Raw genomic sequence first — 23456 nt, forward strand, 5'->3', positions numbered from 1 at the left:
AAATTGTTTCCTTTTAAGAGGGCAAGACATTCTCAATATTTTTGGTTAAGATGAGGTAGGCAGCATAATCTACTGAATAGAACACAGGGCTTTGAGCCTAGAAGGCCTTGGTTCAAACACTGCTTCAGGGGTCTTTGTGATCCTGGACAAGTTATTTAATTCCCAATGGGTATCAACTTTCTTATGTATAAAATGAGAGCTGGGACTTGACAATCTCTAGCATTCTAATGCTACCATCCTATGACTAGAGCTAGAAACACTGGTGGGATTTTCAGGTAGACTAATGCCACATGAAAACATGGAGGTAGTGTTCCTGGGCAACTGTGACCATGGCAAATTCAGAGTATGATGATAATTGTACATACAAGTATGATAATTGTACCCTTTTTAATATCTTAGTCGAAGTAAATTTACTTTTATTGAATTGTATGATGTTATACCAGTCCCAAGCCTGAATCCCTGACCTAGCCTGAAATATTTGAAATTGGTGATTAATTAATAATCACATTATTTTCAATTATCTTAGTCTAAGTAAATATTTTTTTTTTTTTAATTTCATGATGCACTAATGTTTTAATCCTAACTTGAACCTCTGATCTGACATGAGCTATGCCTACTCTAGAACAATACCCATTAATTGGAAAATTCAAATTGTGACACAGGAATGTAATGGATTACTTTGTACCACAAAAAAATTCTCAGACACTTAAAAAAGCTAATGTAAATTGATAGTACATAGAACCAGAAAAACAAAATGTATAAAGATATTAATAGAAAGGATAAAAAACAATAACAACAACAACAAAACAACATGTAATTACAATAAACTGGTCTGGGAGAAAAGACGAGAAAATGTTCTTCCTTTCCTTCAATGGAAGAGTCTAATGAGTGTAGAAGACAATGACTGCCATCAGATAAGATTTCTGTGTTCCTTAGTTTTTCTGAACTTAAAAAATAATTTTTGTGGAGACAATACAGTGTCTTGAGCTCAAAAGCTTTGGTAATTGGAAGTGTCCCTAAAACCAACAGACCGATAAAATTGGTAATGCTTCCAGGCCAGATCCTCTGTTGTCATCCTGGGAAATAACCCCTATAGAGATGCAGAGTGGCAACTCCTGCAGGTGCCAGCCATATGTACTAAAAACCCAAAAAAGTTCTTGTCCCCAAAGTCTTTAGCACTGCAAATGTTTAACATAAGAAAATTATATGATTTTATCAATGGAAATGGCATTTAAGAAGTATGCCGCATGCTTTGCTTTTGTATCCTAAGGATCATGTGACCTTTCCATTTTACTTGCTACTAAAATTTTCCATGTGTTGTTCTCATTATTAGAATGGGAGCCACTATTCCACATATAGTTAAGAATTAAGTGCTAAATAAATTGTTTTATTAATTCATTCAAGAAAAACAAAAGGAATCAATTAAAACAAAACGTCTAGTCTTCTCTACCATCTTTATTTTCAATTTTTTTTTTCTTTTGCCTCTGCTACTTTCAAAGGCCCCAAAGAACCATGACACAAGTTGGCCTGCATTTCTATTCTGTCAAAGCACCATTTGCTTCAAGGATGTCAGCTAAGTTCTGAAAACAGACGAATGGGAAGTTAGTTATCTCATGCTGCTTCTGCCAGCTGGATAGCTGCCTCTACAAAACAAAGTCCTGAAAGATTATGCACTGAACCTTTAAACATGGGGCTGTTCTCAGCTAATAACCACTAAAAAATCCAAAAACAGGCTCCCAAAGATTAACAATGGTTTCAATTAAAAAAAAAAAAATCTGAATAATTCAGGAGCTTATATACCAAACTGAGGAAGCATAACTATTAGGATGATCATCATTTTCATTTTAAAACACTTGATAGAGCTTTATTATCTAGCCAGCAATAAAAGAGAACAGCATTTCATGAGAATAGTGAATTGCTTAGAAAATGAAAAAGTGATAAATAGCTATTGCACCTTGATTCAGTAAGGCTTTTGACTATTCCAAAAGACATCATTCACTGACAAACTGGGAAAGTGTAGTCTAGTCAGTGGTCCTCAAACTTTTTAAATAGGGGGCTAGTTCACTGAACCTCAGACTGTTGGAGGGCCAGACTATAGTAAAAACAAAAACTCACACACTTTGTCTCTGCCCCTCAGCCCATTTGCCATAACCCGGCGGGCCACATAAATGTCCTCAGTGGGCCACAGCTGGCCCACAGGCCATAGTTTGAGAACCACTGGAGAGAATGCCATGAGAGATGAGTGAAGACATAATTAGATTTATAACCAAGTTAAGAATGACTTAGTTGTATGAAATTGGTTTAGGAGCCTGTTCATTTGTTATAAATTGACCAAGTACTCTGCAACATGTAAGTCTGAAGCAGAAATGAAATTGAGTTAGATAGTCTGGAAGAAAAAAAAAACAAAAACTTTTAATGACTCTCAAAAAGAAAATTCAATCTATGAACTCAGGGTGCCATTTAACAAGTAAAAGATGAAATAAACAGTGCAAAAATAAAACACTCCAACATTTATAATCATTCCCACTTAAGTGCATGAATCTCTCTAAATCTATCTTCTCTTCTCTCCTCCCCATTAACTCATTCCATTTAAGCAAACACAGGCCTCTAAGATGTCTGGGAAGGAAAAAAAAACAAAAACAAAAAACCCCAAAACTTTCTATCTACCATCACACCCTTTCTAGCTACCATACTATTTCATTCTTTGCCATATTAATTTACTGGTTGATCTATTTCTTCTATTCATTCTTATTATCAACAAAAATTTACTATTAATTACTATTACCCTGGGCAAAGATTTCATCTTTTCAATGTCTTCCACAAAAGCAGATATACTAATCAATCAGTCGAATAAATTTGGTATCTGACCTACAGAAGCAAACAAACAAGGGTATAAGTTTAAAAACACTAGTTTGAGTATAAAGTCATGCAAAGGGTACAACTATTGAAGTTAAGGACACCCTATTCAACAAAAATTGCTAGAAAAACTGGAACACAGTCTGGTAAAAATTAGACAGGCCCATTTGTCATACCAAATACCAAGAAAATACATACATATGTATATATGAGACATATACATGTATATATATAGTTACATTACAAATATCATAAAAATGACCATAGAAAGGTAGGTGCAAGGAACTTCTTTCAGATCTATGAAATAAGGGAAGAGTTCATGACTAAGAGTTCATGAAATGAGAATCATGAATGATAAATGAACTATTTTGATATACATAAGATTAAAAAGTTTCTGGCAAAAACAAAAGAGGCAGTTAAAATTTTTAAAAAATAGTTAATTGGTGGGGGGGAAGGAATTGTACAGCAAGTTCCTCTCACAAATGTCTCATAACTAAAATACATAATGTATTGATTTAAATTTCTGAGAGCCATTTCCCTATAGATAAGTGGGATCAAAAACCCCAAATCAGCAGTTTTCAAAGGAAGAAATCCAAGCTATCAGCAACCACATGAAAAAATGTTCCAAATCACTAATAATTAAGAGAAATGCAAATTAAAACAACTCTAAGGTTTAACCTTACACAAAATACAGAAAAATGACACTTGAAGGGCTAGAAGAAAAGAGGCTCACTAGTGCACGTTTGAGTCTGTGACCTGGTATAGACATTCTGGACAGCAATTTTGAACTATGCCTAACATCACTAAACTGTGGAAATCCTTTGATTAAGCAAAAATTTTACTAGGTGTAGACCCTAAAGAGATTAAAAGAATGAGAGAGAGAGAGAGAGAGAGAGAGAGAGAGAGAGAGAGAGAGAGAGAGAGAGTGAGAGGAGAGAAACATTTAAGTAAACAAAAATATGTAAATAGCTTTTTGTGGTGGCAAAGAATAGAAAAAAAAACTAAGGGGAATACTTATCAATTGGAGAATGACTGAAGAAATTGCAGTATATATAAGTAACAATATTTATTATACCATAGAGAAATGGGAGGAAGAAAAAAGGGAGAAGGGGGGGATGGTTTCAGAGAAACTTAAGAAGGCTTATATGAACTGATTACAGAGTAAAGTGAATTAAATCAAGCCAATTTATAAAATAACTATAATATAAAAACAAACTACTTTGAAAAACTTAGGACTTCTGATCAATGTAATTTCCAACCATGATTTCAATTAATTTAAAAATAAATGTTACTCAACTTCTAACAAAGAAATGGACTCAGGAATGTAGTACAAAAACAAATATTTTTAGGATATTGTCCAATGTAGATATTTCTTTCTCTTGGCTATAAATTTTATTATAAGAATTTTAAATTTGAGAGGGCAAAATAAAAAGGGTTGGCAAAAGTCTCTCTTCCTACTAATTCTCCTCCATGTCTCCCCCCCCCAAAAAAAAACAACCAGAAGGAATCACAAACAAGCAGAAACTTTTAAAAGTTACTATTTTAATTTATTACGCACTTGTAAGCAAACTCTGTATAAAAGATTCATAGTTTTATGTAAAATCCTCTCTGATCTATCTTCTACCCAGAAGTGCTCATTTTATTGATGTCTGCGAAGTTCAGGATAAAATTGCATGAAAAATATAAAAATTAAAATATGAATAAAAATTGAATCTGACTAAAACTGATTAGAACCTGAATTCTATCCATTTCTCCCCAATAGTCATGCTCTTGAAGGGAAGTGACTTTCAGGATATTCCAATTAATAGTTTAACCACTGTCTTGCTGAAATTCTCCCTCATTTTGACTTTCATATTCTTCTTACAATATAGTAGCTAGGAAAATGCTAGTTTGGAGTATAAATTCATTTTTAAAATCTTCCAAAGGAAAATGTTAGATGATTACAATTAATAACAATCACATCATAAATTATAAAAAAGTGTTGGCATAGTAAAATTATAGAACTAATATAACTAAGCCAGATAACTCCCAGATCATTTAAAAATGAAACTGACCAGAAATAAAGCAAAGAAATGAAAAATATTAAAGAGCTACACAGATTTTTTTTATAACAAAATAATAATGGAACTACTAATTCTGAACTAATATGACATCTTTCATGTGCTATATAAAAGCAATGTAGAATGAAAATGGAGAAACTAAAGAGTAACAGTTGTAAATTAACAATATACAATATCAAATATATAATCAGGAGTCATGCTGATAGTTCTGAGATCACTAAGATTTTCACAAGTAAAAAGGGCAGCTTCAACAAAGAGTTAAAAAAAATCATGGACCTGATTTCTTTAAAAATGAGAAAAATATTAATGACTACTGATCCATGAGATTAATTTTTTAAACTAATAGTCTAATTTTTGCTCATTTCCAGCAGTGGTCCTCAAATTTTTAGTCTTCGTACTTTAAATTGAGGCTCCGTCCAAAGAGTTTTTGTCTATATGGGTTATATTTATTATAGAAATAAAAACTAATTTTGAATTTGTAGAGCCTCTAAAAGGGTTTAAGAAACTCCCAAGGATCCTCTGCGCATTACTTTTAAAGTATTGATTTAGAGCATTTGATGAAAATATAAAGAGGAAATAGCTAGGTTTTCACACATTGTATTCTATAGTAGGTAATATCTTTACAATACTTCAACTGATTAAGAAGTATTAACTGATTAAAAAGTATAATGAATATAATCCTACTGTAACTTACTGATTTATTCACTCTCTTAGTTTAGTCTATCCACAAACATTTGCCTTTCTAGAGCAAAACATATCCTTAAACAGTCTTGTCTAACAAGATGTTTGGAAAACATATGATAAAAAACATTCAAGATTCTCCAAAATGTGTATGATAACTTTGTTTAAAAAAAAAAAAAAGTCATTAGAATCTGGAGTATAAAAAAATTTGATTGCTAAAGAGGCCTCCCCTTGTCATTGACAATACACAGTAAAGAGTTTAAATCAAAGAGCCTTATCTACAGATATCTGATGAGATCTTTTACAGATGCCTCAGCTTATGGAAGACTTTTTGCTCACTTCATCCAGCCACAGGACACTGCTGAGTGTCCTAAAAAAGAGCCATCACTCAAAACAATACAGTCATGCATTTAAAATAAGAACCAGGTAGATAAATAAAACTTATCCAGACCATGATACACACATCAGTACTCATATCACTGAATTGAACTATTAGAACACATACCAGACATGCATTGCAGATTTAATTCTAGGCCTAGAATTAAACAGGGGAGAGTAAGGTACATTGAGAAATTGTTAAATATTTTTAATTTAGTCTTAACTTCTTGAAAAGTTTCATCTTTTAAACAATATTTTTTTTCCAATGATGATAGATGGTATAAATATATTATAACTTTTAAAGTTTGCTCTAAGAAATAGTATAACTAAGAGACAGTTGTTGGAAATTAATTTTGGCTGAGGATTCTGAAACAAATAGTTGCTTATTTTGAAGGTTACAAATTGTTATATTGTGTAAGATATGGACAATAAAACTATGTATGGCTAACAGGACAAGTGTAATTTAAATGAACATAATATGTACCTAAAAAAAAGTGAAGTAGATAAAAGGACGGATTTGAGAAGCCTATCAGCTAACCTTGAAGTTTAAAATGATGGATTAAAATGTTGCTTTTAAAATCTAGCAGAGCAGAAGAATAAGTGGGGAGCAAAATATAAGAAAATCCACTGAGCAGATTTGACTACTGTGGTTGAAACATCATGCTGAGTGAGATGTTACTAAAGCAGTGTGCACAAATTTAGGTTATCAGCATTAAGTATTCAACATAGAAACTACAACTTTCAAGGAAATTTCAGGGAGAAGGCAATGCCTCTGAGCACATGAGTTTTTCTTACTCATATGCCTCTTCTGACAGGTCTTTATGTGTCCGCTCTTCTCCACAGATACTGAACATTTTAACAGGAGAATGTGGTCCCTTGCGTATGTTATATTTGTGATTTATGCATTTGTTTTGATGAATACTTGTAAAATATATATATATATATATATATATATATATATATATATATATATATATATTTGCTTCTTGTTAAGCAATTACCTTTAAGACCTTAAAGTGGCTGAATCATGATACCTAGGGGATAAAAAGCTTCATTCTGCACTGGTGGACCATACAGAAGACTCAAATGATTCACGAAGAATAAGGTATAGATGGGCTGCAATGCACAAAAATGAGAGTAAGCATACACATCCAAGTATATTAAAGCAGGGATGGGGAACATCCAGCCTGCTGGCTGCATTAAGACCCAAGAAATCATTTTGTCTAGCCCTTTGACAGTTGCCAATTCAGCTACACAGGTGAGTTTTTAGTGCTTGTAAACTCCACAGACTGAGAGAGCAACAAAATGGTCCTCAATCCACCTGCCAACCTGCCTACAGAAGAGTCAAAGAAATGGTACTTCCCAAAGAAAAGCCTTTTCTCTTTACCATTTAACTTTCAACATTCTTGCAATGTGGTCTCTAGTTAGAATAACAAATAGCCATAAGAACCAAATGATATGCAAATCTGTTTTGTATGATGGAATTAATTTTCTCAGTCTGAGGTAGGTAGGGAAGAAAAGTGCTCATAGCCATATTTGTCACCAAGTATTGACAGCAGAACACCATATTATTTTCAGATAGTTAGAATCTTTTTATCTAGGGTTGAGGGAAGGGGGAATTTGAAGCAAAACTAAGGAGACTGCTCAACAATAGGTTATCTATGGCTGAACTGTCTTTATTTTCATAAACCTAACCTATAATAGGAAATAGAAAACTATGGATAACCTATGATACTCACTTAAGTCCCATGATGAGTGTAATTTTTTTAGGTAAAGATTATATTATGAAAAGTTAAATATAAAGAAAAGAATAATTTTCCCTTTTTTTTAAATTAAAGGAACTGATAATTTCTGTCTCTTCCTTGGCTATATCAGCTAGCACTCTGAAATCCATTTTTTTTTCTCTTCCAAGTAATTAGAATTGGGTTACTAGTCCCAGAATCCACTTACAGAACTAAAAAAGTAGTTGTTAAATTTTACCAAGAGTCCAATATAAACTAATTTGTTTTTTTGCAGGTATCCTTACAAAAGAAGGGCCAGTTGACATTCAGACACTGACCCGTCCTAATAGCTACTAATCATCGTAGGAGATTACAAACCATTTGATCCTTCGTTTCAGGTGTATTCCTCACCACATAAAGGTTTAGAAAAACAAATAAAAAAAGATTCTACCCTATCATTATCAGCAACTTCATCAGTAATTCTGAAACTTCATACATTAAACATTAGGTAATGAAAGAACTATTTTCCGGCTGTTTGCTTGTACAAAGCAATGTCAGGCAAAAGCCATACTGATTCAAGCAGTTACAGAGAAATAGCACTCAAAACTCCCCTAGAGAAAAGTACTCAAACAAGAAATGAATATGAAATTACCTAACTTGTATGAAGATTACTTAACTTATCAAGAATGTTAGAATGTGTGAATCACCCAGATCTGAAGTACCCTAAACTATGCAAACACCTATTTATTCAAAGTTCAAACCACCATAATATTCAGTACCCAGATACTTTTCTCCATCATACCCATCATTACACAAATATAAATCCTGATTACTTTAAAAATCTTGAATCAAAGATTTACATACATTTTACTTTATTTTTAAATTATACAATGTCCAATTCTGGTTGGCAGTTTTAAGAATCTCTCCTCCTCCCTGCTTCTACAGCTGTTAAGTGCTACTCCTTCTAACTTCTCTCTCCACTCAATTCCTAACTCCCCCCTCCCCACCACCCTCCCACTAGTCCTCCCCATTCTATTACCTCCTTCGCCCAATTAGATTTCTCACTGTCCCCTTTCTATCAAATCTCATGCCTCCACCAATTAAATCTACAGACACAGACAGCTTCAGCCCAATCTGCCTATCTCACCAAGAGAACTATGCAAAACTTTACAGCAGTTTCTGAAATCATCATCTCTAAGACTCCATTTCTCCCATTCCCCTCCCGCTCTGCTAAGCAAGGAGCCAAAGTTATTTCTTGTCAGTGGGAGGGGAAAAGAGGAGCCTAAAAATTAAGAGGTAAAAAAATTTTGTTCTGGAAACCAGAAAATTTCAGAGAAAATAGGAATATAACCGGAGAAATTGAACCTATTTTCCGAAAGAAATATAGGCAAAATGTGATTTTTTACTGTACTTTTTATAAAATTATATGTTAAGTAGTTTTCTGACTGCCTGCTAGGAACCTAACATTTATGTCATTATATTTATGGGGGAAAAAAAGTATTCCAAATCATGTTTTACACTTTGACCCAGCAGTATTTCTAGTGGGCTTATATCCCAGAGATCTTAAAGGAGAGAAAGGGACCCACATGTGCAAAAATGGCAGCCTTTTTGTGTAGTATCAAGAAAATGGAACCTGAATGGATGCCCATCAGTTGGAGAATGGCTGAATAAGTTATAGTATATGAGTGTTATGGAATATTATTGTTCTGAAAGAAACAACCAGCAGGATGATTTCAGAGGTCTGGAGAGATTTACATACATACTGATGCTAAGTGAAATAAGCAGAACCAGGAGATCATTGCATATGGCCATAGCAATATTATATGATGATCAATTCTGATATACATGGCTCTCTTCAACAATGAGATGATTCAAACTAGTTCCAATTGTTCAGTGATGAAGAGAGCCATCTACCAGAGAGAAGACTGTGGAAACTAAGTGTGGACCACAACATAGTATTTTTATTCTGTTTGCTTGCATTTTGTTTTTTTTCTCAGTTTTTTCTCCCTTCTTGATCCGATTTTTCTTGTGCAGCAAGATAATTGTATAACTATGTATATATATTGGATTTAACGTATATTTTAACATATTTAACATGTATTGCACTACCTGCCAACTTGGGGGGGGAGGGGAAAATTTGGATCAATAGGTTTTCTTTTTTTTTTTCTTTTTTTTCTTTTTGATATTTTATTTTTTTATTTTATTTTATTTTATCTTTTTTATTCATTTTTCCAAATTATCCCCTCCCTCCCTCCACTCCCTCCCCCCGATGACAGGTAATCCCATACATTTTACATGTGTTACAATATAACCTAGATACAATATATGTGTATAAATACCATTTTCTTGTTGCACATTAATTATTAGCTTCCGAAGGTATAAGTAACCTGGGTAGATAGATAGTAGTGCTAACAATTTACATTCGCTTCCCAGTGTTCCTTCTCTGGGTGTAGTTATTTCTGTCCATCATTGATCAACTGGAAGTGAGTTGGATCTTCTTTATGTTGAAGATTTCCACTTCCGTCAGAATAAATCCTCATACAGTATTGTTGTTGAAGTGTATAGTGATCTTCTGGTTCTGCTCATTTCACTCAGCAACAGTTGATTTAAGTCTCTCCAAGCCTCTCTGTATTCCTCCTGCTGGTCATTTCTTACAGAGCAATAATATTCCATAACCTTCATATACCACAATTTACCCAACCATTCTCCAATTGATGGACATCCATTCAACTTCCAGTTTCTAGCTACAACAAAAAGAGCTGCCACAAACATTTTGGCACATACAGGTCCCTTTCCACTCTTTAGTATTTCTTTGGGATATAATCCCAATAACAGCAATGCTGGGTCAAAGGGTATGCACAGTTTGATAACTTTTTGGGCATAGTTCCAAATTGCTCTCCAGAATGGCTGGATTCTTTCACAACTCCACCAACAATGCATCAGTGTCCCAGTTTTCCCACAACCCCTCCAACATTCATCATTATTTGTTCCTGTCATCTTAGCCAATCTGACAGGTGTGTAGTGGTATCTCAGAGTTGTCTTAATTTGCATTTCTCTGATCAGTAGTGATTTGGAACACTCTTTCATATGAGTGGAAATAGTTTCAATTTCATCATCTAAGAATTATCTGTTCATATCCCTTGACCATTCATCAATTGGAGAATGGTTTGGTTTCCTATAAATCAGGGTCAGTTCTCTATATATTTTGGAAATGAGATCTTTGTCAGAACCTTTACTTTTAAAAATATTTTCCCAATTTGTTACTTCCCTTCTAATCTTGTTTGCATTAGTATTGTTTGTACAGAAACTTTTTAGTTTGGATCAATAGGTTTTCAAGGATTAATGTTGAATGTGAAAAATTATCCATATAAATAATCCATAATAAAAAGCTTTAATTAAAGAAAAAAAAAACCAAATCATGTTTTAAAATAAAATCATTAATTTAAATTAAGGGATCATGATATGATAGTGAAAAAAATCCTCACTCTGTTATTGCCTATGTGCCTTTGGTCAAGTCATATCACTCCCTAAGGTTTAATTTTCTAAGAGAATTTCACTAATCTAATCCTTTCCAATTTGAAAGTTCTATGATTCTCAATCCAACCATTTTCAGTTAGTGAGAATATACAATTGATAATATTCCATTCACCAGTCCTACAGCTCAATATTGATTAAGTACCCAAGTACAAGGCACAAAGAAATCCAATGGAAGACCTGTATGCAATGAACTCACCAATCTGAGTTGGCAGGGAGGAGAGGGAGAGGGAGGAATAATTAAGAACATAAAGATAAAAGGGATCAAAACTAACTTCAAAGGAAATGTGGCTTTTGCCTGAAGATGCCAATAAAAGCAAATCCACTACAGGTAAAGTAACATTAGAAATATGAAAAGAAATACAGTCAAAACTATAAACAGTCCTCTTCTAAGACATGAAAATTCAAAAGTATAATGAGTTCAAAAGCAGTATAAGGTAATGGATAGTCACTTTGTAATGGGAATCAGCATTCAAGTCTCATTCCTGCTACACGATTCTGGGCAAGTCACATAATTTATTTAATTTTTTAGTAAAGCTTTTTATTTATAAAACATATGCATAGTTAATTTTTCAACATAACATTGACCGTTTCAAAATTTTCCTTTTTTTCCCCACCCCCTCTTTTAGATGGCAGGTAATCCAATACAAGGTTACATAATTTTTTAATATCCTAGGCAACTTTAGGGCCATCAGCTGCAGAATAGTTGCTGATTTACACTGCTAGTGGGAGTTTACTCCCTGGAAGCTTCCTCATCTAATGAAGTTATCAGACTGTACAAAAACAAAATACAACAACTTACATTCCATAGCTCTATGCTTCTAACTCGGCAAAACAAAACAAAAAACATTACAGAAACTTTAATAAAACTAAATGAATAAAATATATATGTATATACTCAAAGTAGTCATTTGTCTTCCAGTGCAGTGGAAGGGAAGAGTTTGAGGAAACTTCAACAGATAGGGAAAGATAACATTCCAGGTTGGGGAGGCAGAGTGGATAAAGTTGCAGAGATGGGAACAAAAATGAGAACAATGGACAGAGAGCAATCCAGAACACAGAGTAAGAAAAGAGGAGTTCATAGAAATGAGATAAGGCTAGATGGTAGTTAAAACTAGATTCTGAAAGTTCCTTAATCCCAAAGTCAGAGGTTTAGCCTTTATTTGGTAGATAACAGTGAGTCACTAAAGTTTTTGTATTAGGAGACATATTTATTCAGCACAGATATATTTGCTGAGGAAGAACATTGCATATAGTCAAATCCAAGTGCTATACTGATTGGTTTACTAAACTGCTTCTTTTGTCTCTTTTAAAATCAGTATTGAAAGGAATGGAACCGGAACTAGGGAAGAGAAGAATATTTGGAAATAAATATGTTATATATTTTATTGATCAATAAAATATATCAGTAAAAATTTTAAATTTAAATTTAGAAATAGGAGAGGAAAGAAAAGAATATCTGTTGAAATTTGCTTTTAAAAAACTATTTGAAACATGTACTTAATCACAATTTAACTTAATTAGTCTTGGTAGATAAATGAAAAAACAAAAAGTATCTAAATGATTACATAATGTTTTATATGCAAATTCTCAGTAATGAGATAAAAGCACTAACAAGGTTTGTGTCAAAGAAAAAGAAAGGGAAAAATAACCATTTACAAAGAACAAGACAGGAACGTAACATAAAAAAATATGTATCACTTCTCTCCCTATTTAAAGGTGAAACATAGAAAAGCCACAAGTCCAGAGTTCCAGTTCTACAAACTGCTAAATCTACCATTAAATTTGATAATTTACCGAACATTTATGAGACATTTAAGCTAGATGTCACAGAGTCATCTTAAACGTAACACATTCAAAATAGACCTCCTCCTTCCCCAAAAGCTTCCCTCCTCCTGACTTTCTTATTTCTGTTGACACAGCATCACTCTCTTTACAATCTCCCAGTTTACAACTTCAGAGTTGATTCTCGACTCCTCACTTTCTTAGCTTCACATACACAATCAGTTGCCAAATTTCATGTCTCTAACACTTAATCTTTTACTGCCCTCTTACTACTTACATAGACACTACTTTGGTTCAGAACTTCATCATCTCTCTTAATGGCTCCAATGGCTTCCTAATTGATTAATTGGTGATGTATTTATTCGCCATCAGAGCTGAAAAGTGATTTTTTTCTAACTCTAGCCCAGTAGTATAAAATATAAACTTTCTGTTTTATATTTTAAAAGCCCTTTCCAGACTTGGTCCAATTAAACTGGTCTTCTCTCTGCCCCCTGGCACTCCATCTCTAATCTCTGTACTTTGGCACTAGCTATCACCTTTGTTATAAAAGTATTCCCTCTTTTCCTATCATCTCCAAGAATTTCTGATTCTCTTCAAACAATCAAACTCAGCTCAAATACCACCATGAAGTCTTTTGATTCCCCACTCTACTACCTAATTGCTAGTGACCACTTTTGTTATTAAGTTTACATTTAACTATATATGCACTTGGAAAAAAAAATACATACATACATATATATATATATATATATATATATATATATATATATATATATATATATATATATATATATATATATATATATATACACACATATATACACACACACACACAGAGAGAGAGAGAGAGAGAGAGAGAGAGAGAGAGAGAGAGAGAGAGACTCCCCAAACAGAAAGACAGCAAGCTTCCTGAAGACAGGAACTATTCTTTTTTAGTCTTTATATCCTCAGCACCAAGTACAGTGCACAGTCCCAAATGCTTGCTGTTGGATTAGACTGTCACCTTAATGTTTTTCTGCTATTAATAAACAGAATGTCCAAGAACTCCATACAGTTTTTTTAAGGACATCAACTTTTCTGTATTATAAGTATTTACAATGCCAATTATATTCTAATCTAAAAGAAGCTAGAGAAAGTCAATTTCTATTTTTCCCTTTAGTTTTAATACATTTTCTATATTTAAATGTTATCTACTGTGAATTACTGATCCCAGACAATACCACAAGAAGAAACTTATTCCATACTAAAGTGAAAAAGTCAACTTGGATGCTACATACCGGCAAATCCACACTGACATCAGTTCCATCTAGCAATGACACTCTACAAGTAATGATGGACTTGGCATCTCCAGCTGCAGGAATGTGGGTAGCAGCTCTTTGAGCTTCTCTCAGACGTTCTTTCTCAGCATGCTTTCGCATTGACCGGCGCCCCAATGTTCGTCGGAAAAAACTCAACATCTTTCTTACTGAAAAATCAAAAGTAAAAAAGAAAAAATAAGCATTCTCTTTTAAATTTCAATGTTATGCCATGCTTTTTTTTTTTTTTTTTTTTTAGTTCTACAAAGACAACATTTGACAAGAGCTATCTGTGATCAACCAAGAAAACGCAAGTAAGTTTAATTTATCTAAAAAGTTCTCTTATATTGCCTCCTTTGGACAACTTTGAATCTTCTGAAAGATTAAAAAGTCATCAGATATTTATTTCATACTATATCAAAAGATATACTATGACAAAAACATTTCAATTCGGTTTTCAAAGAGTTAACTATATTTTTTTTAAATTATAGCTTTTTATTTACAAAACATAAGCATGGGTAATCTTTCAACACTGACCCTTGCAAAACTTTGTGCTCATATGTTTTCCCTCCTTCTCTCTACCCCACCCCCCAGATGGCAGGTAGTTCAATACATGTTAAAGTATATGTTAAATCCAACATATGTATACATACTTATACAATTATCTTGCTGCATAAGAAAAATCAGATCTATAAGAAAGAAAAAAACCTGAGAAGGAAAACAAAAAAGCAAGCCAACAACAGAAAGAGTGGAAATACTATGTTGTGGTACACACTCATTTTCATAGTTCTCTCTCTTTGGGTGTAGCTGATTCTCTTCATTACTGAACAATTGGAACTGGTTTGAATCATCTCATTGTTGAAGATCCATCAAGAGTTGATCATTGTATAATCTTATTATTGCTGTGTATAATGAGCTTTTGGTTCTGCTCATTTCACTTAGCATCAATTAAGTCTCTCCAAGCCTCTCTGAAATCATCCTACTGGTCATTTCTTACAGAACAATAATATTCCATAACATTCATATACAAACTCAATTTATTCCGCCATTCTCCAATTGATAGGCATCCATTCAATTTCCAGTTTCTAGCCACTACAAAAAGGACTGCCACAAACAGTTTTGCACATGTGGGTCCCTTTCCCTTCTTTAAGATCAAAAGAATTAACTATTTAAAGTGGAACCCAAGTACACAAAAAAAATTCTTATACAACCAGAATTCTCATCTGATTCCTATGGAGGTCATTTAAATCTGATCCCATGATCACAAAGGCAACTATATTGAACATGAACTACAAAAGAAGGGCCAGCTAAATCACTTCTAGTCATACAGATCTTTCTAGTGATGGCTAAAAAAACTCTAAACTTCCTATAGAAAGAAGTACATTTAAGAATAAGCTCTAAGAGATACATCAACATTTACTGAATGCCTATTATACCAGATAACAATCAAACAACAAACATTTAATAAGTACCTCAGGAGCAGACAATGGAGATAAAGACAAAAAGATTATCTAATCCCTGTCCTGAAAGGATTTACATTCTGTCAAAGAGAACATGTACATAATAAATTTATGATTATTGGATAGGGAAGGGATGAGCAGCTGGAGAAAATGAAGCAAAGCAATGTTTGAGCCAAGTTTAAAGGAAAAAATTCTAAAGGGTAGATATAACATGAGGAAAGAGTATATCCAAGGCAGCCTGTACAAAGGTATGGAGATAGGAAAGTGCAGTGTGTCAGTATAATACAAAGGCCAGAATACAGAAAAGAGTAATATATGATATGCATTGTAATATAATATGTAATGAGTCTAGAAAGATAAGGGGGAGCCAGACTGTGAAAGAATTTAATTAAAAACAAATATTTACAGAATGAGCCATCACAGTTTAATAAATAGGAACATAACCAGACCTGCACTTTAGGAAAACTTTGGCAGCTGTATAGAGATGAATTGGAGAAGACAGAAATGTGAGGAAAGGAGAATAGTCTACAGTATTTCAGTTCCCAAATGAGGGACTAACCTAGAATGCTGGCTATGTGAGTGAAAAGAAAGAGATCGATGTTTTAAGAGATATGTTGTTCAGTGGGTCTGCAGCTGTGTCTGACTCTTCCTGACCCCATGGACTATAGCACACCAATGCTGTCCATGGCATTTTCTTGGCAAAGACAAGAAATGATTTGCTCTTTCCTTCTCCAATGAACTAAGGCAAACAGAGTTAATTGACTTTCTTAGGGTTACACAACTAGTAATTATCTGAAATATAATAAAAATACAAAAAATTTGAACTCAGGTCTTCCTGACACCAGACTCAATATTCTATCCACAAAGCCATCTAGCTAGCTCTTACTAGATTCTGTAAGCAGTAGAATAGATAAATCTAGTTGAGTAGAGTGAAGCAGAGTACGGAGTCAAGGATGATTAAGAGGTGATGTGTGATGAATCTGATTACCTGAAAAAGATGTGAGGTTGTGATAGAAATGTTAAAAAAAGAAAAGGATGGATTTGGAAGTAAAAGATGAGTTCTTTTTAGACAAGCTGAATTTGAGATCCCTATAGGTCTAGGAACAAAGTTTGTTAAAAATCAAAAAGGTACAATAGAGAAAGAAGAGATTAAAGCTCTATATTTTGCAGAAGGGAAAAAAAAAAAAATCTAAGAAATGGCAATTGAGCTGAACCCACAAGGACAGATAAGGATTATCCTGAGGTACAATTTAATGGTATCCCTGACAAAGGGAAATATATGCAAAAAAAAAGGAAATAAAGTATGAATCACATTCAAATTACCAATAGTTCAATCTAGTTAAAGCACAGGGTACATCCAAAGTAGAAGATACAGTTTGCAAAGTATAAAAAGCCTTGAATGTCATGGAAAAAACTTTGACTTTATTCTGTAAAGCTGTAAAGCTGGGAAGCATTAAAGGTTTCTGAGTATAGACATAACAAAGTAATCAATGCTGTGAATATTATTCTAGCACTTATATGTAGAAGGGTTTTTTTTTTTTTTTTAACAAAGAACTCAGATGGGAAGACAATGTAATATTCTAAGTCAAATCTTTTTAAACTGTGGGTCGCAACCCCATATGGGATCATATGATACAATGTGGGGGTTGAAAAACAATATGATATAATTAAAAGTTATCTTATATTCCACCAAGATTTAATTCTTTCTTTTTCTTTAAGATTTAATTCTTTAGATAAAAATAAATTAGCATATCCATCTTATTAATATGCAAATTTGCTTTCATCTTTAATAAATGGTAAAATATATGCATACCAAAGAATTGTTTTAAAATAAATTTCTTTATAATTTATTATCAGTAACTATTTGATTTGTATATGTATTTTATATATTTATATAGAATCAACAGAACTGATGAAAAGTCAAGAGGCAGATGTAGAAGTTGGAAAGATGATGTCAAGGTTCCCATTCTTCCATTCCATTCTAGTTATGAAGCTAATATTTACCACAAGTAAATAAAGTCAAAAGAATAGTATCATGGAGGATAAAGAGTCTGCTTTGGAATATTATTAAGTTTAAGATATTGATGAGACATGTAGGAGAATACATATGCAATCAGCAATTAGATGGAGCTATGAATCTGGAGTTACAAAAAAAAGGATATGGTTAAAAATTTGAAATTTAAGCACAGAGGTGTCTGAAGATGTGAAAATGGAGGATTATCCCCAAAAGAGAATTTAGAAAGAGATATGAGGATAAAACAAAAATTTATTAAGTGTACCTATAACATAAAAAGACACTGCTTTCCCAGTTCTCCCTCTAACAGTCTGATTTTTTTGGACAAACATATGCATATACATATATATACACATATTCAACATGTCCAAAAAAGAGAAATCATTATCTGTTTTCTCCCATCAAGGGCACCATTTACTTTTTAGTCATCAGATTCAAAACACTGAATGCCTGGACTCTTCATCTCATTCTACAAATTCATTTAGTTGCCACAGTATCTCTCCCAAGAGTCCCTTTCTTTCCTCTCACATAACCGTCAGCCTATTTCAGACCCTCATCAACTTTTGCTTTAACCATTCCAACTTTTTCCTGCCTTAAATCTCTCCCTGAACCAATTTGTCCTGCACATATCTGCAAAAATGATTCTCTTAAAGCAAAAATCTGACCTGTCATTTCCCAGCTCAGTAAGCTCTAGTAGCTCCATCCAATTCCAATTGATCAATTTTGGAAGGAATCAGCTACATCCAGAGAAGGAATACTGGGAAATGAGTGTAAACTGTTAGAATTTTTTGTTTTTCTCCCCTGATTATTTTTAGCTTCCGAATACAATCCTTCCTTTGCAACAACAACAACAAAATTCGGTTCTGCACATATATATTGTACTTAGGATATACTATAAGATATTTAATATGAATGGGAATGCCTGCCATCTAGGGGAGGGGGTGGAGGGAAGGAGGGGAAAAATTCGGAACATAAGGGAGTACAAGGGATAATGTAAAAATTTACCTATGTAAATGTACTGTCAAAAATGTTATAATTATATATTAAAAAAAAAAAAAAAAAAAAAAAAAAAAGCTCTAGTAGCTCCCAATTGCCTCTAAGATCAAATATAAATTCTTCTGTGTGGCATTTAAAGCCCTTCAACAACCTGGCTCCAGTCTACCTGCCCTGGTTTATTAGACAATACTCTTCTTTATGCATTCTATGATCCAGACAAACTGGTCTTATTCCTCATACATCCCATATCCTATTTCTATGCCTTTGCATGCCAGGAATGCACTTCCACTTCTCTGAATCCCAAATTTCTTTCAAAGTTCAGCTAAAATACTACCTCCTATAAGAATTTAGATCTCCCAAAAATCATTGCCACTTCCCCCCTCCCCCAATAAAATCATCTGGTACCTTACTTTGTGTTTATTTTAATTATTTTTCCATAGGATGTAAAAGCGCCTTGAGGATAGGGGCAGGTTTATTTCTGTCTTGACATCTAACAGTTCCTGGCACTTAGGGGATTTAAAAAATGCTTCCGTGACTCAGAAAGAAAAAGAAGAGAATTTCAAGGAGAGAATGGTCAATAATTACACTCATTACTGAGAGGTCAGGGAGCAAGATGACTAAATATGGCCACTATAAGTAAGAAGTCCCCGGTGACCTTTGAGAAACTAGTTTAAGAAACTAGGGGTACATGCAGAAGTCAAACTGCCAAGTGTTAAAAAGTGAGTTACAGAAGAAGAGGGAGGTAGAATATTAAGTAAGCCAACAAACTAGGGGAAATAACAAAAGAATGAGAAGCATGGCAGTCTTTGCACTTCAATAGCTCACTAATAAGGGAAAACATTTTTAGGTCCAATAGAAAGAACCAATGATCTTTTTTTAAGAAGACATTTATTTTATAAAACCTGAACGTAAGACCGCATAAAGTTCTTTTCTAAAAATACAAAAGTTAATTCATCTAACAGAAAGAGAGGGGATTAAAGGAAGTCAAATTTCCTCCATAGTAATCGTTTAAAAAAAAAACAAAACCTGAAACTTGACGGTTGAGGATTTCAATGATCATTCAGGAAGCATACCGCATAAAGGAGAAAAAAATGAAAATAAAGCTCTTGCTTACCACCTCGTTTTCTTTAAAACTCACCTGCCCTCGCCACTAAATTTCATTGAGAATTTTATTAGAAGACCAAATGAAATCGTGATAAGCCCATTTAGCTAAAAAATCCAATCAGCGATCCAATCCCCTTTTACCAGAGTGGATAACTATATACAAATAAAGAGCTGCCCCCCTTTAGAGACAAGCAGTTTCCAAAGCTCATAAACAGAAATGCCTGACTAAGTCTAACTAGAAGTTAGCAGGCTCCAGAGGGACTGGAGTATGACGGAGCACAGCAGTCCCATTAATCCGGCTTCTCCCCCGAGGGACATTACAGCCTTTGTTTACGGAAACGGGCGGAGATTCACTACAGGGATATGCTGCACCAGAAACACCTGAAACTCGGCTCTTCATTTCCAAGGATCGCAAACCCCTCCCCTTTAAAGCAGTAATATTAGAACGCGGGAATGGGAAGGGTCAGCGTGCGGCGGCATCTGCCCTAGGACTTCCCTCCGCCTACAGGTGGCAGAGCAGCCTCCAGGTCACCCCACCAGGGAGAGACCGAACAGCTCGTCCCAAGTTATAGGAAGCCGCCACTGCGGAGCTGGGAGTGGGGGCTTCGGACCCAGCCCAGACTCTTTTGCAATGTAAAGAGAAGCGAGGGGAGGTAGTCAGAAAGGAATGCGGGTTGTGGACAAAGCTGCCTGGAGCGCGGAAGGCACAAACTGCCCCCGAAAGGCAAGGTCGGAGGAGAATGAGGTGCTGTGAAAGAGGGGGAGGAAATCAGGGAGGGCGCAAGGTCTCCCGGGGGAAGGTTCCAAAAGAGTAAATAAGACAAAGAAAACGCAATACCCCACTACCAAGCTTTTAATCTTTGACCGGGAGAAGTCAAAGGGCAAAGAGTCGCAAAGGAAGCTATCGGGGCAGGAGAGCTACTACAGCGGCTTAGTTTCGGGAGCAGACTCGGGTGCGAAAAGGGAGTTTCAGGGAGGCGACATGGGGGGGAGGGGGAAGAAATGGGAAGGGGCCGGAGTCCGGGACCGAGAACTTGAGCAGTTCTTGGGGAGCGGGAGGGAAGGGGGGGGGTCTGAGGGACTGAGAGGTTGGAGACCGAGGGGGGCTGGGAATGGGAAACCGAAGGCGGCAGTGGTGGAGAGGGGAGGACCAGCAGCTAGCTCGCTCCGGAGGGAAAGGAGAAGCCGGCGGCGGCGCGGGCTGGAGGGGCAGCCTCGCGGCAGCCGGCCGATCGGGCAGGCAGGCCGGCTGGCCCGGGGCGGGGGCGGGAGCGCGCGGCCCCGGCCCTTCGCTCACCTGGTGGCTGCGGCGACCGCCGCGACTCCACAGTCCGAGGAGGTGGTTCGAGCAGGGTGGGGGGCGGGGAGCGGGGAGCCCCGCGCGCTCCGCTCCAGGCTGGGGTTCCCGGCCGGCCGAGCAGGGGCGGGCTGGGGGCGTAGGCTCCTCCTCGGGGACTCCAGGAAATGGCGGCTCCGGCCGGCGACGGGCACACGTTAATCCCCCCGGGAGAACCTGCGCCTCTTCCCCACCCTCCCCCCGCCCCGGATCCTTTAAGGAGTTTCCCCAAGTCCTGCCTTTAGGGCGGGGCCTTGCCTTAAAAGGGCAACAACACTTTCCAGAACACCTCCCACTGGGATGAGAAAAGTTCTGGTCTCCGATTTAAAAGGGCGATTCTGGGAGAGGACGCGCACCTGAAGGGGTCCAGACTCCGTATAGGGCTTCGGAGTCCTCACCTGTAAAATGAGGAAGTTGGACTAGACCAACTACTGCTGAGTTTGCCTCCTAATGACTTTTCTGCTTTGTTTCTATCCCCATTTCAACCCATCCTCCGTGTAGCTGCTAATGTTATTGAGACCCAAGGCTGATCAAGACGCTCCTCAAAAACCTTTAGTGGCTCCCTATTGCCCAGAAAATAAACCGCAAACTCCTCAGCCTGGTCCCAACATGCCTCTGTATGCTGTCATCTTTTATACCTTTTAAAATAATTTTTTAACCATGTCTCTCTTTTATGAAAACATCACCATATCTCATACCGGGTATCCCAATACCCAACATCTCTGATCAAGCCATATAACAAATAATTAGATATAACAAAGATTATTGTTTTAAAGACAGAAGAGAAAAAAAAAAAAAACAGAAGCCAAGATAAACAGAATCTATCAATATATTTTTAATTTTTAAAAATTTTTTTAAAAGTCTAAAAAATAGTAGAAATGTACACCTTCATATCTCTCATTTCTGCAAAGGGGTAAGAGGATAGCCAGACTGTCATATTGCACCATTATGTTACCAGAATTTGACAGTCTATCTTCCAGTTACATCCTTTGCCCAGAATGTTGTCGCATACCTAAAATGCACTGAATTCTTCCGCGGTTCTTAGAACCCATAAATTCATTCATGGTTTCAGTCAATACCAAACCTTCTCAAAGCCTTTCCAGATACCCTGAGGTCTATCCAGTGATTAGTATTCTCTTCCTTTTTATTTAGTTTATATTTGTCTATGTACATGTTACATCCGTGATGTATAGGGGTTCTTGATCTTTTTTGTGTGTCATAGACCCATTTCTTAGGCAGATGAAACCTATACTCAGAATAATGTTTTTAAATACACAAAATAAAGGAAACCAATCGTGATGAAATATGATTATGAAAAGTTCAAAGTTCAAATTACAGATTAAGATTCTCTGCATTTAGTAAAATTTCTTTGAGGACAGTGACTATTTTGTATTTGTACTACCCATGGATAATGCAATCACTTGAACATAATAGATACTTAATGTTTTGTAATATTGACCAGATACTCCTTAAGATCTTTTCTAACTATTCTTTTTAAAAAATGTTCCTCAAATTAGAATCTAGCACTCTGCCACTGATACTTGTAACATTCAGTAATTGAGCACATATTTATTTTTAGGACTGAGTTGTTTGCCCAAAATTGACACAATCCAAGAAGAAACAAGTACACACAATGTTCCATATGCAAAAATAATCATTTACTATATACCAGATGTTATGATGAATATTTCTGAAATGATTTCAACAGTTTAGTAATCTATGGGGAATGTATATAAGAGTCATTCAAACCATGAAGACTATGTAAATATATTCAAAGAGATCAAAGAGGAAAAAGACATATATACAAAAATATAGCACTTTTTTCTAATAAAGAACTAGAAATTAAGGAGACTCCCATCAATTGTAGAATGATTGAACAAATTATGGCTATATTAATGTAATGAAAAATTATCATGCCTTAAGGAAAACTTATATGGACTGATGCAGAGTGAAGTAAGCAGGAGAGCAATTTATAAGAATCACAACACATAGTAAAGAGAAAACAACTTTAAAAGACTTAATAACTCTGATCAATTCATCAATTGACCAGAATTCCAATCTATGATGAAATATGCTATCCATATCCTGACAGAAATATAATGGATTCAAGACAAAAATGAGACATTCTTGGATATGAGTGATACAAAAATTTGCTTTGTTCAACTATGCATATTTGTTAACAAATGTTTTGTTCCTAATTTTTCTTTCAATCTGTTGGAGGAAGGAAAGTGAAAGA

The 23456-nt window shown here is 35.2% G+C and overlaps 1 protein-coding gene across 2 annotated transcripts in view; it reads right to left on the bottom strand.

Moving 5' to 3' along the window:
• Nucleotides 1-21417, bottom strand: part of EPB41L5 (erythrocyte membrane protein band 4.1 like 5) — a 127205-nt gene extending 105788 nt beyond the window's left edge. For both annotated transcript variants that reach the window (XM_074301804.1, XM_074301805.1), the window contains exons 1-2: nucleotides 21182-21417; nucleotides 14293-14480 (exon numbers count right to left, since the gene is read on the bottom strand). In XM_074301804.1, the coding sequence (XP_074157905.1) occupies nucleotides 14293-14472 (180 nt within the window). In that variant the 5' untranslated portion in view covers nucleotides 14473-14480; nucleotides 21182-21417. The remainder of the gene's footprint in view (nucleotides 1-14292; nucleotides 14481-21181) is intronic.
• Nucleotides 21418-23456: the final 2039 nt, after the last annotated feature.

This window comes from Sminthopsis crassicaudata, chromosome 3 (genome assembly GCF_048593235.1).
Source record: "Sminthopsis crassicaudata isolate SCR6 chromosome 3, ASM4859323v1, whole genome shotgun sequence".
Lineage (NCBI taxonomy): Eukaryota > Metazoa > Chordata > Mammalia > Dasyuromorphia > Dasyuridae > Sminthopsis > Sminthopsis crassicaudata.